The following is an 18881-nucleotide window of genomic DNA, read 5'->3' as shown; positions in this document are numbered from 1 at the left end:
TGTTGATTCCAGACCAATTATAATTAAAGACTTATGTCTACGCTAGGCTGGTTTGGACACGTACTCAGGCGTACTGAAAACGTCCCAAAGGAAGCACTGACATGGCATCTCGAAGGCGGTAAACGAAGACTCGGCAGACCGCGAGTCGAAACATGGCAGCACTCTGTCAAAAAGGAAATATGCCAGGTGGGGATGTCTGGGCGGATGTAAGTAGTTGGCCTAAGATCGTAAAGAATGGTGGCGCTTCACTTCGGCCCTTTGCTCCCCAGCGGAGATTGGGAATAAGTATTTCTGATGCGATCCTTTCAGTTTTTTTTTTATCCGCCTATCATGTCCTAATGCTGGGCAAAGGTCTCTCATTGAATTTTCCAATTATCCCTGTCTTGGACCTGCTCACGCTAGTCCTTGCTTAAGGTGTCCAGGTCATCCGGCCATCTCCTTATTGGTTTGCCTCTGCGCCGGCGGCCGTTGCTGAGTATTAGGTACTATTAAATTTCCTACTGGTCCATCCAAAAAATATGTTTTTTTTTGTCTCAGGATAGCGATGACCGGCCACTATCACCTTCTATTTTAGCACCAAGAAAAAGAAAAGCCAAAGAAACAAAAAGAGATGAAGCTAGTGGCAGTGGTGGTAGGTTGATAAATATCTACATAATAATATCCTACAACATCCTTAATGTTATGTGTTATGAGATTTTATGTTATCATCCATAGCTATTATTATATCAACATTCTCAATCAAATCTACCTATTAGTAGTAGTAAGTATCTAGATTACCCACCTAAGTAGATACCTACCAAGTAATTTCCTTCGGTAATTTTTTGGCTCTATCTTGTTTCAGGGTTGCGAAAAACCAATGGTTCGAATATGGATAGTGAAAATACTTCCCTCTCTAACTGTTCGTGTATTCGAAATGAAAAAGCACTTACATTTAGATTTTTGATAAACAGCGTACCAGACCAACATCTGGAAGACTTTTGGGACGAAGTCTTGCGTACAATAAACAGGTTTTCATCCAAAGAGTAAATGCTGTCAGTGACAAATAAAGTTTTATCTTTCTTTCTTTCTTTCTTCTTTGGAAATTCGCGAAAAAAATATTTTTTCTTCCATAGTAAAAGTCACGTGACCAACAAAGTTTTTATGAAAAATTAATAATTTTTTTCACGAATTTTGAAATTCTGATTACAGTTTCGGGCTTAGATATACCATGCTGCACATGTAGGTTTCGGCTTAGTATACCCTTTTTGCAACACCTTGTATATTTAAGAGACTGTTTTAGATTGATAGACATAGAACAACGCGGACTCGGTCGTACTCAATGTTGATAGATAATCACTTACCTTCTTCGCTTTAGATTCTTCGAGTATTACATTTGTTTTTAATTTCCAATGGGTTGAGAAGATTAAATTTGATTGAGTGACGTTGAGTTTGTGTTAAAAGACTGAGTATTGTAAAGAATTTAATTTACCTCGAAACGATTAAATATTGTGTTATTTTTAAGAGCATGTTACCTAACTATCTCATATTATTTTTAATTATCCTGACTGATTTATTTTAAAAAATGCTGGTTGTGTTTAAAATAATGTTAGAAGATCTGTATTTGATTTTATGTTTAAAAACATTTTTTACTTAACTTGATTGAATAAACATGTTTTGAATTAGACTTTATTTATTACGAGGTAATGAATAATTTATAATTGACCTGGCCGAGCCTAATTTATATGTCTGCATGTTCTCATTGTTCTGGCTTATTCCTCATTCGTTTGGCAGGCTCATTAATTCACTTACCGTATCTCACAAACTACTCGTCAAAACATGAGGCAAATCACATTATATAGGTAATCTTCGATTCCCCTAAGCACGAGTTTACAGCAAAAGGGCTAGAGTTCAATTTTGAAAAATGCCAGGTAAATGAGGCAAAAACACTCGTTTTCAAATATTCACCCAGACGGCGTCATTTAGCTAGCCTTTTCCGTTTAGGAGTTATTTCGTACTATGTCACTGGAACTTTTTCATTGCTCGTGAGTGTATAAAGTCTCTCGTAGTTAATAAAGTTCTCGAGTGGAGACCACGAACAGGCAAACGCAGCGTGGGACGCCCTCCTGCCCGCTGGACTGACGACCTTAGGCGGGTGGCGGGCAGTGGTTGGATGAGGAAGGCCGAGGACCGAGTGTTGTGGCGCTCCTTGGGAGAGGCCTATGTCCAGCAGTGGATGATTATTGGCTGATGATGATGATGATGTATAAAGTCATCGGTCCAGCCCATCCTGAGGGCGCCCCACGCCACGTTTGCCTGTCATTATCACATGCGTGTGTACATTTACTCAATCACTATACAAGTAGGTGAATTCATCTGTCTTATGACATTAATAGGTGGATTTGACGAGTAGCGTGACCAGTGAAGGAATTTCTAAACTAGACCGAGCATTTTTTGTTTGTAACAATAATGAGTACACGAAAGTAAAGCGAGAACTGAATGTATTATGTACAAGTGTTCGTTAATCTGCTTAGTGCCAATTTCTCCATAGTCGGTTAGTGCAAAACCATGGAGGAGTGGTTGGCTGTTGACACATCTGTCATGAATTTTATATGGAGATGACGTTTAATTTATAACTCAACCCCTGTCGGTTAGATAACCGACTATTGAGAAATTGGCACTGACAGTGACTAACATTAGAGCTGGACTAGGATTTGTCACCGTCGTGATGTGAGAATTGGAGTCATATAGTGAGATAGTTGTCAGATGTTGACTGCCCAAGGTGTGACAACGATAAGTATGACAACGTATAAACCCACCAGCGGACAGACTTTAATTTTTAAATCCACTGATGGGTAATAGAGGTGTCATGAAAAATATGTAAATCAATTGTTAGGTATCGATAATGAGATTAAATCGAGACGACCGAATGACGTAGTGGTTAGTGACCCTGACTACTGAGCGGATGGTCCCGGGTTCGATTCCCGGCTGGGGCAGATATTTGTTTAAACACAGATATTTGTTCTCGGGTCTTGGATGTGCCCGTAAAATGGCAATAGGCCCGCCCCCTATTACATCGGGAATAACATAACACTCTGGCGAAAAGTGGGTGCAGCAATGCACCTCTGCCTACCCCGCAAGGGAGTACATTAGTATAAGGCGTGAGTGCGTGTTTTTTTTTTTTTTTTTTAGGTATCGATAATATTATTTGATTCTTCTATCTGGCACCTATGAGTCATACGATCAAACTGTTTGCACTAAGGGTCGTGACGTCGTGAGTCTCGATATTTGTGGCGACTGTGTACCTACTTCCAGAAGTTGTCAATTGACCTAGGTCCAATAAAGTTTTGCAAGTGCTGCTTAGTAAATTGAATACACTCTCTTAGGGCGCCTTCAAATTAGTCGCTAATTGTCGCGCATCTTTTAAATTACAAAATTTATATGGATTTTGACAGCAGCGCTGCTTCCGCGCGACAATTAGCGACTAATTTGAAGGCGCCCTAAACGCTCAACGACAATCAACGCAATAAAAGTGATAATTATGAGGGGATGATTTTATCATTTGATGTAGAAACTAAACCTTTAAAAACTAAGTAAATAAAACATATAATTTCTTTTGTGTTAGGTTCCGTAGTTATCTACCTACGGAAAATTTATTTGACTAGTAGAATGTACCGAAACATTTGCACTAACTAAACGAAAAGATGCTTTGCAATGCACCTCTGCCTACCCAGCTAGGGAGTACCTTAGTGCACGTAAGAGCTACCACTATTTTTTAAATATAAAACATCACTTTTCACACCACAGCATATTCATTTCCATATATTTCACAACACACAAAACCACAATATTGGGTAATCCTGAACAACACTGAACCTTTTCAAAGATATCTCTTTTATCAATCACACAACACAAACATAAAAACTATGTTTACTAAACAAACATATTTCATAAAACAAGATAATAAATATCGATATAATATGTATTTTTTTAGACCGATACACGCGTCAAGCTCGAATGGCGGTCAGCCGGCAACTAAATTGAAGCACTTGACACATTTGTAACGAATGTATTATGTGCTCGAATGGATTTGGATTTATTAGTGCCCGTGCGTATCGCGGCTTAATTTCTCTGTACCGGATGAACCGATTTTAGTGCAGTTTTATAAAGAGATCGTTTAACCGACGGTCGTTAGTGGTTAGTTCTCGCACTATAACACTGACTGTGCTACCACAAAAAAACTTTAAACACTGTTTAACTAGTGTTTAAAACGAAATTCGCCCGATTTTGTAGGCGTTTGACAACGCTAAACAACTGTTAAATACTGTCTAAGTTTTTGTGGTAAGGCCCTGAAGGTTTCAGAGTGTTTTAGTGTTCTCGGCTACTTTACATAGCCTTTGACTACCTGTCTTATATCTAAGGTCATTCTTTAAAAGGAGTGTCGTCCGTCTTCACTACGTTTAGACAACACCAACGTAGTGTTTTCGTTCATAGCCTTCAACTCCACTAATTAAATCCCCTAAATATGAAGAATTATCCTCTTAGTAATAGAAAAGTTATAGAACGTTTTAGCTATTGAACTGTTTTGTCCCTCTCTGTCAAGGAACCAATTGTCTACGAAACAGTTCAATAGTTAAAACGTCCTATAACTTTTCTATGAATAAGGGGATTAGAATCTAAAGGCCTATTAGGTATGGTTAGCCACTTCAGATTGCAGATTTAAAAGGTCCTCTGACGAATCACTATATTTCAGAAATGCAGCAGCGATATAACTCGTTTGTTAATAAGAAGTCACAATGTAAAAAAACCGGTCAGAACAGAATGCATAGTGGGAAACCACCCGAACGGGTTCCCTTTTTTAAGAAAAAAAGAGCTTGGCCTTAAAAAGATTTCCCGTTGGTATAAAATCGATAGTTTTAATGAGGTACAGTCAGCAAAAAATATACACATATGTACCGCGCCGCCCAAACGCAAAACGTTTGGTGCTCGGTTCCACTATGTTATTGTATTTTTGACGTTTCCTTATGTCTGGTAAGTAAAGTTGGTTTTCCTTTGTAGTCGTCAAATATGTATGGGATTTCGAATGTCTAAAAACCAATAATATAATGGACAGAGTATAGTCAGTGCTAGAAGTGGGGTGTTATTTGTCAAGACGAATTATTTTGCACTGACACTACATCTAGTTCTTATTAAAATATCGTTTATAAAAACTTTATTATACAACTAGCTGTTCCCGCGCGCTTCGCTTCGCCTTAAAAAGTTTTCCCGTGGGAATTCCGGGATAAAAAGTAGCCTATGTTCTTTCCCAGGGTCTAGACCGTATGTATACCAAATTTCATTCAAATCCGTTCAGTGGTTTTGGCGTGAAAGAGTAACAGACAGACAGACAGACACAGTTACTTTCGCATTTATAATATTAGTTAGGATAGGATTAGGATGTATCTAACTGACTAGAAGTACCTACTAAGCAGAGGGTACATAAACAAAGGATTTGAATTTATAGCAAAAACTTAATGCATAAGCGTAAAAAAGCTGTAACGTGTTAATAACAGCCCATCATCATTAATTTTAAGGAACTAAATCAAATAGCCACTTTACTTGTAACAAAAAACTGGTTGTTTCGACTTTTCTGTTACATAACGGACAAGATAATTAGTATAATTTATATTTTCAACAGGTTGGTTTTAAGCTCAAGGTCCGTGTTAAAAAGTGGATCTATAAAACTAAGCGCATTTTAGTAGCGGCGAACTTGTGGCTTCGTAATGTGAAAATTCAGCGTTGTTCGTCACCTTTTTTACTCTATCTATACTATAGATAATCCTAATCCTTCCTAACTAATATTATAAATGCGAAAGTAACTGTGTCTGTCTGTCTTTCTGTCTGTCTGTCTGTCTGTCTGTCTGTCTGTTACTCTTTCACGCCAAAACTACTGAACGGATTTGAATGAAATTTGGTATACATTTGGTCTAGACCCTGAGAAAGAACATAGGCTACTTTTTATCCCGGAATTCCCACGGGAAAACTTTTTAAGGCGAAGCGAAGCTCGCGGGCACAGCTAGTATACTATAAGTACTATAATATATGTCTATACTGACGAAAAACGAACTAACGAGAGCTTTCATGCAATCCGCACACTTAATATAAAGGCTCTATCTCGTAGTAAAAGTGCCAATTGAGTGTCAATTTTTAGTAAAGATAAAGATTAGATTATAAAAAAAACTTTTTTAAAACCGAACTCAAGGATCCAGTTTGTTTGTCGATTTGGAGAGAGACTCGACTCCCCCTGACACGCATTACGCTGCGTTTTGCGTGACTGCGTGTTCGAATATTGCTAGTAACTATCCCGTTTGTACAGAAAACACACACAAGAAAACACAGAAAACGCAGCTACGTGCGTATTTAAACGCAATTTGACAGTACCTAGACATAATTTTAAAAGACGCCGTTGACCAAAAGACGAAAATTAACAAAACCGTAATTTGATATAAGACATAATTAGCTAAAAGCGGCAAAATAAATAAAAACGCATATTACTAAACTACCTACCCAAAACACCAATTACTTAATCAATAAACCAAAAGACGCAAAACACCAACCTCTCCTCTCCCGGAGCAGCGCGGCGGTGCTGCGGCGCGCGCCCTGCTCCGCCAGCGCCAGCGCCGAGTCCCCGCTGCCGTCGCCGTCAGTCGGACACGCGCCGCGCGCCAGCAGCACCCGGGTGTTCTCCACGTGGCCGCGCTCAGCCGCTATGTGCAGCGCCGTCTGTGGAAGGGTGAGAGTGTGAAATGTGATGGTATGGGTTTTGGTTTTTAGTCTATGTAGTTTGTGGGGAGGAAAGATAAGATGAGATATTCTTTATTTGTACACAAAAATATGGACAACATTACAAAACTTAATCTAACACATAATGTACAAGTGGCGGTCTTATCGCTTAAAGCGATTTCTTCCAGACAACCTTTGGGTGGAAGGATTTAGATGTAAAGAGTGTACCAGGAATAAAGAAAATTGATTTTTGTTTCTTTTGAAGTTTCTGATCCACAACGTTCGTTAATTCTGATTGTACGGTGGCCTGCGCCTAAAAGTATACAGGCGGAGTTTTTAAAATGGCGATCCCTGATGATGAAGGGACCAGCTACATCTGTTATAAATCCGAGGACGTGTTGTGTGTGATGTGTGTAGCAGTGGTGTTTATGTGGATGTGCTTGAGCAGCATGTGAGCTTGAGATCGTTATTTTAAAAACTCCGCCTGTATACTTTTAGGCGCAGGCCACCGTACATAATTACTTCTGTATATTGTGCAATAAAAGAAAAAAATAATAAATAAATTCTATATACTACTACATTAGGTATGGTGGAGTGCTATAATCTATATTTTATGCTGGTGTTTCCATAGCAAACCCATTAAAAGATGCGATGCTTGCCCGGAAAAGGTAGTTAGTATACAAAAATTATGTTTCTAAGTGCAAAACTCTCACAAAACTGGAATTGAGATAGGCACAATCTGGTAATTTTATCTTAAAATTTCTATCTAAAATCTTTTTAGTTAAATGTAAGCTCTGTTAACAGCAAGATCAAATACTTTACAGTAAAATAAAAACCTACCTTCCCCCCATTAGCTGGTGAGCTAACAGCATCAATATCCGCCCCAGCCGCACACAGGGCCTTCAGACAGCTACTGCGCTCAGCCAGGGCGGCCGCGTGCAGAGCTGTCCTGTTCAAGGCATCCCGGGCGTTGACGTCCGCTCCGTTAGCGAGGAGCTCTTGAAGAAGTTCCACATTGTCCCACAGTGCGGCCTGTAGAGTAAAAGATAAAGATAAAAGATAAAATACTCTTTATTGCCCACAAACAAAAACAGTTTCATAAATTAAAAAAAATAATATAATCATCAGCATTATTACTAAAAGTAATCTCTTCCAGACAGAGTATAGAATGCTTATTGAGAAAATATACTAAAGTTGTATCTACTACATACAAATAGGAAAGATTTTTTATATTGAAAAGGATGCAAAACTGATTTAAAATTTCCTTTTGCCATTATCATGCCATTATAGTTACTTCAACTGTTGTTGCTTTAAAGTGCTTTTTATATACAGTATTTGAATTCTCATGAGAAACCCTTTATAAATAGGTGATGCAAACTTCACACATTGAAGCATTGTTAGAAAAATAAATAACATTTTATTTTTTTTAATTTATATGTACATAGCTTTTGAATTACACATTATACTTACTTACTGCAAACAATCTACTGTATTTGAGTTGTGTCACCACAAAGGACATATTATTTTCCATACTTAGAACTTTTGAAAGTGCTGTATAGCTTAGGAGCCTACTTACTTTGAAAATCATTATGTTATGGCATATGGCAGCAGAATCAAAGTAATGATATATTTATTGTTTTTAAAAGTTTATATACAATTACTTGAGGTGGTTTAGTGTCTACAAAGCTTCATAGTTTACTGCGAAACCTTTAAATTAAATGATAGCAAGGGAGGTAATCCAATAAAAAATCGCTGAAGTCGCAACTACTTTAGCCGCATTTGTAAAGGAAAACTGCACTTACCTGGTGAAGCAGACGACCCTGGAAGTTATCTTCATCAGGACTGAGGTCCATGTTCAATAGATTTCAGATAATTCCGAGGCCAAAACATACATTTCCGGTGAGTAAAGTCGGTCATCCGAAAAAACCTTTATTTACGCCTACACCGTCATAGTTTCAGCGCAAACACAAGTCAGATAAAATAACACACGGTAGTAATGTTTTATTTGGTAACTTGAAGGCATAAATCCGTCAATATGATAAGAATTTGCACTATTTTATGGACATTATTATTATTTATTATCGATCGAATTCAAACTTTCCCATTTACTCGCATTGACAGCTGATTTTAGTGACGTTAATTTTGAGAATGTTTTCAATGCACAATAATAATTTGGTGCAAGGGTACGTGACTCTGATTGGGCAACGGTGCCTACATGGGATACGATGATTGGTCGATGACAACTTAAGTACATACTTAAATGAAGAAATCATAGAGAACGCATTCGTAGTAAACGTTTCGATTTACACAAAAATATGGTAGGAGGTAGATCACAAAATGTAGACATTAGGGTACATGCTCCTATAAATTGCATGTTTCAGTAATTTATTAATAAACTAAAAAATATACCTAATTTCCTAATTATATTTGAAGGTGGTTTATAATAACAAAGTATTAATCGCAATACAAAAAGTCTAAGTAACTATACCTACTTAACTATTAAATATTTTTTTTCACACTGAATAGGATCATCTTAAAATATTTTAGCAACCTACCCACAAGCACTAAGAGAAAGGTAAAATTATCAGATTTTTCATAAGTTGCGAAAGCGTGATAAAATTTTAAAATGTGGCGAGCTTCATACTACAACGAAGACTGGGAAAGACGCAAGACCTACTTACTACGTAGTTACTTTGAGGATATACCAAGTAAGTTCTTATATATATGAAATTTGTTCTTGAGGTGGCGATCCTCTGAAGGCCTATGTGACAGCAGTGGATAATTAGGTAGGTACGTATAGGTACAGGCCAAGATTGTAATCCTACAGAAAGAAATGTGGTCGTAGTTAAAGAAAGAAATTAGAAGTTAAATAATCCGTTCGGCACGATGATGTTCTAGTGCCTCGTGTTTAAAAAGAACTGCAAGACGATTTAGATGATAGCGAAAATCTAGTACTTAATATGATATAATTATGTTTTTTTTGTTAATCGCAATCTATTGTTTTTAAGGACTTACGACTATATTTGAACGTGGTGAATCAAGTGAATCATCATCCGACTTGCCATATCGGCCGCCTAGATATTACGATCGTCATACTCATACTGTTAGACCGGAAAGTCCTCTGCCAGATTTAATTATTGAAAAAGAACGGAAACGCAATGTTCACGATGAACCAGAAGAGTTTTACCAAAGATTAGAGATAAAGGTTAAAAGATACATAAAAAAACTAAACGAAAATAAAACCTCTTCAAATGAATACGATACTGATTTGTGTTCTACTGTCATAATTGATAATGAAATAAGGAGCAGTTTGATGGAAGGCAGCAACAACATAAATGGGGATAATGACATTAGACAGATTACTAGCGATGATGTTGAAAGCAAATCAGGTAGCATAATTTTACAAACAAGGGCTAGAATTTATAATAAAAACGTTTTAGAGCTTGAAAATTCAAATAGTCAATGTGAATCTGAAATAGAAATTGTCTCCCAGAAAAGTATTACTGATGAGGAAACAAATGAATCAATAAATAACGCTGTTGAATCTAATAATGACACGGAGGAGAACAATAATTATCATTCCGAAGCTGAAAATGCAAAAAATATCAGCACGAATAGTAACAAGAGCATTGGTTCTTCCGAAAAAACCATATCCAACGAGGAAATTTGCAAAGAAGACATTGTTGATAACAAATCTTCACAATCTCCTACATTTACCGAAATCGTACAGAGACGCTCCTCTTCTAGAGATTCGATACATGAAGTTTTAATAATGCAAGTGCAAGCTGAGGTTCATGCAGAAAATGAACCTGGAGATTTTTGTCCTAGAAGCAATATGATACTAAGATATGATGACTCAAATAATAATAGACGAACTTCAAATTCAACTGATCTTAGTGCACCTTCAAATAAACAGTCATCTCGAGCATCTATCTTAGGTGATTTAGAAATGAACGATCAGGGTAATGACCTACAAGAATCTTCTGATGATGAGATTGTATTAAAATACACTGACGAAACGATCAATGAGAAAGATTCGACACAAGAAACGGAGTCATCTAAACAAATCTCAGTTAGTGATGGTGTGATTGATGACGAAGTAGATGGTAATAATTATGCCATTTTATCATTCATTTTGTTTCTTCAAATTGTAATTATCAAATTAAGCGTAACATTTGATTTTCAGATTTGATGAAAATAGATGAAAACTCAAGTGTGAAAGAGATCACTACCGGCGAACGTCTATCTTCTAGTGAAATAAGTCAGGGTGAGTAGGTACTTCCTGTATAGCCATGTTTTTTAAATAGCTTCTTTGTGTATAGGTATTATTTCAACCCTATTACAAATTGTTAAAACAATTACAGATTCATATTGTATTGAAAATGGGATTGAAACTATGCGTGCCCATACTCCTATCCCCGAAAGAAGAGGTAGTATCATTACAGTTAATGCTAGTGGTGTTAGTGAAACTGAAGATAATGCGAGTTTCAGAGAACATCTAAAAAAACGCCGAACATTTTCTTTACCACAAAATGATGAGATTGAAGAAGAACTTCAAAGAATCGATAATGAAGATGAATTAGACCCACTTGAAAGCAATGCTAGTTTGAATGAAAATATATTAAGGTGTTCAACACCATTTTCAAATGGTAGCTTACGGAATAGTCAATCACAAAATAAAGGAATAGCACAAAAGAATTCAAAAGCGTGTAGTCCATTTCATTTTAAAAGTCCATCTCCGTCAAAACGTAAAAGAACCTTAGAAGATGTATGTATACAGACTTCATTTACTTTGGAAACTGGAGAATTGACTTGGGATATCTTAAAAAATAATTTATTCGTCAGCACCCCTAAAGTTTTCAAGTTATGTAAATGTAGAAATCATACATGTGTTTAATAAGTTCAAAATGAGGGTTATTTACATTATTACATTAATTAAATTTTCACTGTGGTTACTTATCTGTTTCTTGAAATATTTTTTTTGTATATTATTGAAATCGTGTTTTTTTTTGTTTTAATTCTTGCAAGTTATGTATAAAAAATATACTTACCTTCTTATCTGGAAAATAGAGGCTCTTTGTATAATATTAATAAATTGTATTCATATTAAAGGGTAGGTAGTATTTAAGTTAATGTTAAACCCTTGGTAGGATATGTATTAGGTACCTACCTTTAACAATTTTTTTTTTTAATTAAATTTTGTTAGAAATTTATGTTAGAATTTTTCACTTTTTTGTGTTCTGTTTGTCTCAGATGTCATGAATGGTTATTTTACTTGATACCTACTTAGCTTAAAATAAAATAAAAATCGTACTGAGTCTTTTGTATTTTATTCATTTGAAATAACCAAAATAAATTATAGGTACTTACACACTCAAATAAAATTGCTTTTGATAGTTTTACAATAGGCTCTTTACCCTATTCGTAATCGGTATCATCGTAGAAAGGAACGCTGCCTGCTTGTTCAGAAACTTATTTCTTGCATATTTTATCTTAACATTTATATTTTTAATCTAAATTATTCAATTTAATGATTTTTCGTCTCATAACAAAAATAATAATCATGTTATAATGGCTTTTTATCTTTATCAAAAATCAATATACCTATCAACCTATAGGTGTCAAGGATAAAATGTTTTTTCTATTTTATTAGTACCTAAGTAAAAAAATATATAAATGGTATTTCAGAACGTTCCTCTGCCCGATTTATTTTTGTTTGTATCTGCAAAAATATTCAGTAAATCTATTTATAATTCAGGATTAATACGTAAAATCTGAATCCTAGATAACAAAATCGGCTTAAAAGCGATCTCGCCCAATTTTTCAGTTAATAATTCGCTGTGTTTTTATGCCATAATGCGGTGTATTTACTTTTTTAGTTTATTCAGTGTAGTTTTAGCTTTTGAAAAGGATATGACATTCACGGTTCAGGCTGGAAAGCAGGACTGTTTTTACCAGCAAGTGCTCCCGGACCAAGTGATTGATATTGAGTACCAGGTAGGTAAATTAAATTTTTCTAACCTCAAAATTTCAGCCTCTTACTATTCAGTAGCTAAGTGTCTGGTTTGGTTCCTAATCATACCATAATCTGAGGAGCACTGAATGATCATCAGAAATCATGAATCAGCACTAACCCACAGTATGGGTTCCTCATAGAGCTTTCCAAATGACCAGCAGAACTCGGTCCTATGTTTTCTTCTTTCAGCCCTTTACTTAAATTACCTGCATGCTGATTTTATATTATCAGCTTATTTAAAAAGTCTCTGAGTCATCAGAACTTAGAAACTGCTTTATCTTAGTTCCTATACCTGGTTCACTCAGATGAATTACCTATCCTTATAGAGCTTCCACTATGTTATTATAATTTTAACATGTCCTTATGTCTGGTAAGTAAAGTTGGTTTGCCTTTGTTTAGTTGGAAATTGTTTTTAAGTCAATAAAAAAAAAAAAAACACGCACTCACGCCTTGTACTAATGTACTCCCTTGCGGGGTAGGCAGAGGTGCATTGCTGCACCCACTTTTCGCCAGAGTGTTATGTTAGTGTTAAGTCAATACAGTAGTATTCTATTCTATTCTATAAACAATTCCAGGTGATAGACTCATCGCACGGCGAACTGGACATCTCCTTCCAACTGGCAGACCCGGTCGGGCGGGTCATCGTGGCCGACTACAAGAAGGCGGAGAACACGCACAGACACACGTCCGCACTGAACGGAGACTTCAGATTTTGTTTCGATAACACATTCAGTACTTTTAGTACTAAAACTGTGAGTATTCAGCATTCATTCAGTGAGCATTCAGCTAATATAGGTCTACTATAGGTACAGTCAAAAAGCAATTATCTCGTAATTTTGGCTAAAATAACTTTACACAGCCATATTATTTAAGGTTTCTTGCTTTTTCATCAGTCAAAATCCTGAAAACTATTTTTTTCTCTTTTATCTGTTCTGTTTATCTGTTTCTGTTCTGATTTAATTGCATTTTGAACAATAGCAGCAATTATAATTATGTAACGATCACATTTATAGCTTATGATGTTTTTTTTTTTATATTTACAGGTATTCTTTGATCTGATGATAGACACAGAAGATAACTCAAACAAAGACTATGAGGATGATGAGAAAGAAATGGAATTAGGTATGTTTTTTTGTAGAAAGCTTTTGCTATTGTATAGATGGATTCTATAGGCGTTTTACTATTCTACTTATTATTTATGTAAAAATCTGTATCTAGAAACCTATTGCAATCCATGCATATATGGAGAAGGTGTTTTTACAGTAAAGTTAGCAGTAGTACTTCTAAGGTGACAAGAAGTAAATAATCTAAAGTTAGTTGACGCATTGGCATCTGAATAATTCAGAGAAAATGATTAAAGAATAATATTTACGACTGCGCCAGAACTCTGGTCATTCATCTAATGTCTTTTAATCGACCCTAAGGGCTTGTACATAAAACTGCGTGGCGACGTAGTTTTGTGTACAACCCCGCCCGTCTAGTACATTTCATTTCATTTCATTTATTTAATACCATAAACAACATGTCGCATAAGATGTTAACATTGGTTTATGCATTTAAAGTACAATGTTATTTTACCCTTAGGGTGTAGTACAAATTTTTTAAATATAATATCTAGGTACTATACACAATCAATAATTTAATACGAATTAGAATTTTAAAAACAATACAGTAAAATGAGATGTCATAACAACACAATAACACAATAAAATTTATAACAATTTCTATAAATTCATCACACACAACATAATCAATCAATCGTATATTATAATCAATTTCATACAATTATTATCAATGACATCAATTTAATAAACATAACAATAACAATTTCATTTAAAATTCAGTAAAATGAGATGTCATAGAGTAACAACACAATAAAATATAATCAATCAATTGTATACTATAATCAATTTCATATAATTATTATCATTGACATTAATTTAATAAAAATAACAATTTCATTTAAAATTCAGAAATTCATTGTGGTTGTAAGGACAAATTTTTAGTAGATAAATACTTAATTTATTGAAAAAAATGTTTCCATTTAACCTTTTTATATCATCCGGAAGTTTATTAAAAAATTTAATCGCCGCCATTTTTGTGGTTCGGTCGTATGTCACAGTTCTAGATGTAGGGACATCCAAATTAAATTTATTTTTCTCATTTAATCTACTGCTAATGCCTTCAGGACGTAGTGGGAATTTAGAGGGGTATCGTTTAACTATTTTACACAGCTCTATAATATAAAGAGCTGTAACGGTATGCATTCTTAACTTCACGAAGGACTCCCTGCAAGAAATCCTGTTTGACCCTAAATTTTCAAGGACTCGGACGCATCTCTTTTGCAGAATAAAAATTCTTTTTATATCCGTACACCCTCCCCACATCGCCAATCCGTAGGTAACCCTTGATTGAAAAAAGGCAAAATATGCTTGGAGTGTAGCTTTTTTCGTGGTTATTTTTGACAGACACCGTAACGCAAAACAAAAGCTGCTGAGCTTATTTTCCAAGACATCTATATGTGTCTTCCAGTTTAGATGATCATCAAAATGTATGCCTAGAAATTTTGCACTTTTAACAGTCTCAATTTTTTTGCCATCTATAGTAATATTCAAATCAAGATCAGGTGTATTATAATTTCTGAAATGTAATATACACGTTTTGCTAATATTTGTATTTAATTTGATGTTTTTTAACCATTTGATAATTATTTTAATAGTATCAGAGATGGTAGCAGAGAGGTCAGGTGTATCTTTTCTATCAAATTTGAAAAAGACCGACACATCATCTGCGAACATAACGATTTTTTGCTTTATGACGCATGGAAGATGGTTTATATAGAGTAAAAATAGAATCGGCCCTAATATACTACCCTGTGGGACTCCCATTTGTATTATGGAAGTGCGTGATTCAATCTTTTCTAGGGTTTTTTTGTCATTTAGGATATGTAAGATTACATTTTGTGGCCTCATTTCCAAATATGACCTAAACCAACTAATAAACTACAGGTTTTGGATATTTTTTAAACTCTAAAATTTTACGTTTTCTTCTGTCATCTGCATACATTATCAATCAAAAGTCGCATGATAGTTTCCGCTATAGGCACCACTTTGTATACGAGAAAACGTAAACTTTTATCAAACCTATACTAGACCTACCGAACACCTCTCCTCTCGTTTCCTCAGGCAACGCAGCAGAGAGCTACATGATGAGTGTGCGCGACATCTCCACCTCGGTGTCCCGGGTTCGAGACGCGGTCGGCGCGGCGCGGCGGCTGCAGGAGGCTCTGTCGGCCCACGAGGCGCGCGACCGCAACCTCGCCGAGGACATGTGCGCCAGGTGACTCACTAGCGACTCACTAGCAGTGGAGATTTTTTTTTATTGTATCAAGATCGGCCCCCCTACTTTTGAAAGGCAATGTATTGCGCCTGTCTTGCGTTGTCAACATTAAATAAATCATAACTTCGCTTCAAAAGCGTAAAAATATTTATATAATCAGATAGGTAATGCCTATTTTATGAACCTAGAAACAAGAATATAATGCATATAATTTAGAAGTTATTTTACAAAAACGCCAAAAAAGTCTTTTTCGGCCAAAAGCTAAAATAAATTCTTCATTGTGTGGCGACCCACGACCCGCGGCCCTCCTGAAAGACCTACGATCGACACTGACAGACACACAGATACATCTGGTCCTCAGTGTCCCGGGTGGACGTCACCATAGATGGCGCTAGTAAAACCTTCATACAAGAACACTGCAATGACACAAATGAAAAATCTCGTATTGTCGGCGCGGCGCTAATCAGCACTAGCAGAGCGTTTCATCAAAAAAAAATCTAAAACAAAAAGATAACTACCCCTAAGGGCCAGATAGACCTGCAAGTAAGAACGGGTACTAAAAGCTCGACGATTTTTTTTTTGTGAAGTACGCGTCTTCAACGAGCATAAAAGGTCGTCATGCCTTTATTCCAATGTAACTAGGGTTTTGACCGATGTATTATTTGGTGAAACGGTCTCTAACGCCCTTAACAGTAGCGATTTTTTATCGCACGATATTTACACGTTGTAATAATATTATGTTGTTTTGTTTCAGGGTGCTGCGGTGGTCGATAATTCAAGTGGGTGTCATGTTAGTTATAGGAATTACTCAGGTGAGTGACATTTTACACATTTGTCCATGCATTATTATAGCATTATAGCAAGCTATACCTACATGACATACTTTCATAATATACAAGTAGACTAGTAGAGGCACAATTCGAAAAACATGATTGTTGGAAAACGCCATTAATCTCCAACCACAAAACATACAATTTTCAAAGACATATATAATTTAACTACATGTCAGTAAATACATATTAATTTGACTCATTAATAAGGGAGTTACACGCTTTTTTCTCGGCAATTCTCGTCCTTTCGATCATCGATTTAGAGAGTGATAATTTATTACTAATTTATTCAGCTTATTTAATATAATATGAACGACTAGACATCTTATACATTGAGAAACCTAAATGCCACTTAGGTTCCTACATACTTAATCGAAAGATAACCTTATCGCTAAACGTAATTTCTTCTAGGCGTTGTATTGGTAGAGCAATGATTATGTTTTTTATAATTATTTAATGAAATTATTCTTATTTTTCAGGTCATCTTCGTAAGAAGTCTGTTTGAAGACAAAGGCAGTGGCTATAAGAAGTTTATGCCTAAATTCGTTTCGCAGTAGTAAAGTTTAAGGGTCACTTTTAACAAATGCTAAACGTATTTAAAATAGTATTTAAATTAAATTTTAAACACGTTTTGTACTAACTGACAGACGTTCGACAGGCCACTAAATATGTTTAGCGTTTGGATTCCACCTTAGTAAATAAAATAGGTATAAGTATTCACGAACCACAAATTAAATCGTAAAAATACAAAAGTATCACCACTGAAAAAAATTATTTAAAAACATATATTTTACTTATTCACAGAAAAACTGTGAGAAACATAGATATACATAATATAAACATAACAATTATGTGTACGTTATGTAGGTATTCAAACTATTTTAACCCTTTGGCAGCCAAGCGTTTTGTTCATTGCCATGTTATTTGTCACGTATCTAGTCCGTGATCAGCTTTTAAGGTACTATTCCGTGCATCGCGACAGTCGTAGACTTACTATACCTTGTTTCATGAGGAAAGACATCTGACAGGACCCTTATTACATTCGAATAAGGAAAGTTTTTGTTTGTATCAGCTGTCTTTCCTCGTGAAAAAAGGTATACACTCACGGGCAAGGAAAATGTTCCACTGAGAAAAACACCAAATTACTCCTAAACGGAAAAGGCTAGCTTAATGACGCCTTCTGCAATACTGGAGTACATCTAACAGAGCATCAGGATATTATGATCCAAAAACAATAATATTTTGTTCAAATTTATAGTTAATTTATAGTTAGACGACCGAATGGCGTAGTGGTTAGTGACCTGACTACTGAGCCGATGGTCCCGGGTTCGATTCCCGGCTGGGGCAGATATTTGTTTAAACACAGATATTTGTTCTCGGGTCTTGGATGTGCCCGTAAAATGGCAATAGGCCCGCCCCCTATTACATTGGGACTAACATAACACTCTGGCGAAAAGTGGGTGCAGCAATGCACCTCTGCCTACCCCGCAAGGGAGTACATTAGTACAAGGCGTGAGTGCGTGTTTTTTTTTTTTTTTTTATAGTTAAATGTTTGAAAAAATTGAAGTCACTTGGTGTCGGTATTCTGTGAGTGGAACTTTTCCATTGCCCGTGAGTGTATATAGGACAGAATGACAGTCTCGACGACTGTCGTAGGCCGCGCGCACGGAACAGTACCTTTTTTTTTTTTTTTTTTAAATCTTTATTTTATTTAGAGACTTTGATCATACATGAACATGACAGTCCCATCGTAACTTATTCTAAGACTTAACTTACGCTTACAATGTAGAATCTAATCTTAAGGATGTACAGTGTTTAACATATTTATACACGTACATTGCTTCACTACTGCTAGGCTCAGATAAATAACTTTGTAAAATACCTACATCAACAAAGTTTATTTTTAACTGATTTTGTAATGTTTGTCTTAAGTTCGCATACCGACGGCATTCTACTAA

At 35.7% G+C, this 18881-nt stretch overlaps 3 protein-coding genes and 1 long non-coding RNA gene across 4 annotated transcripts; 3 read left to right on the top strand and 1 right to left on the bottom strand.

Moving 5' to 3' along the window:
- Nucleotides 1–5570: 5570 nt before the first annotated feature.
- Nucleotides 5571–9398, bottom strand: LOC125490472 (ankyrin repeat domain-containing protein 2-like). The gene is made up of 4 exons (XM_048629734.1): nt 8541–9398; nt 7579–7770; nt 6573–6738; nt 5571–5605 (listed from the first exon to the last, which is right to left on the bottom strand). The coding sequence occupies exons 1-4, from the start codon at nt 8589–8591 to the stop codon at nt 5571–5573; spliced, it is 444 nt and encodes a 147-aa protein (XP_048485691.1). The 5' UTR covers nt 8592–9398.
- Nucleotides 9294–10485, top strand: LOC125490471 (bromodomain-containing protein DDB_G0270170-like). Its single transcript, XM_048629733.1, has 3 exons — nt 9294–9446; nt 9747–10370; nt 10469–10485. The coding sequence occupies exons 1-3, from the start codon at nt 9365–9367 to the stop codon at nt 10483–10485; spliced, it is 723 nt and encodes a 240-aa protein (XP_048485690.1). The 5' UTR covers nt 9294–9364.
- Nucleotides 10486–10711: 226 nt separating this feature from the next.
- LOC125490457 lies at nt 10712–11253 on the top strand. Its single transcript, XR_007267683.1, has 3 exons — nt 10712–10844; nt 10925–11005; nt 11103–11253. It is a non-coding gene; the product is annotated as an uncharacterized LOC125490457 (long non-coding RNA).
- A 1158-nt stretch (nt 11254–12411) lies between these two features.
- On the top strand, nt 12412–17905 carry LOC125488591 (transmembrane emp24 domain-containing protein 5-like). Its single transcript, XM_048629694.1, has 6 exons — nt 12412–12735; nt 13330–13506; nt 13798–13876; nt 15940–16093; nt 16848–16905; nt 17403–17905. Exons 1-6 carry the CDS (start codon nt 12595–12597, stop codon nt 17478–17480), a joined length of 687 nt encoding a protein of 228 aa, XP_048485651.1. The 5' UTR covers nt 12412–12594; the 3' UTR covers nt 17481–17905.
- Nucleotides 17906–18881: the final 976 nt, after the last annotated feature.

The sequence above is a fragment of the Plutella xylostella genome, chromosome 24, assembly GCF_932276165.1.
Source record: "Plutella xylostella chromosome 24, ilPluXylo3.1, whole genome shotgun sequence".
Classification (NCBI taxonomy): domain Eukaryota; kingdom Metazoa; phylum Arthropoda; class Insecta; order Lepidoptera; family Plutellidae; genus Plutella; species Plutella xylostella.
The sequence above is the reverse complement of the archived record's forward strand: the minus strand, read 5'-3'. Positions and strand labels throughout refer to the sequence as shown.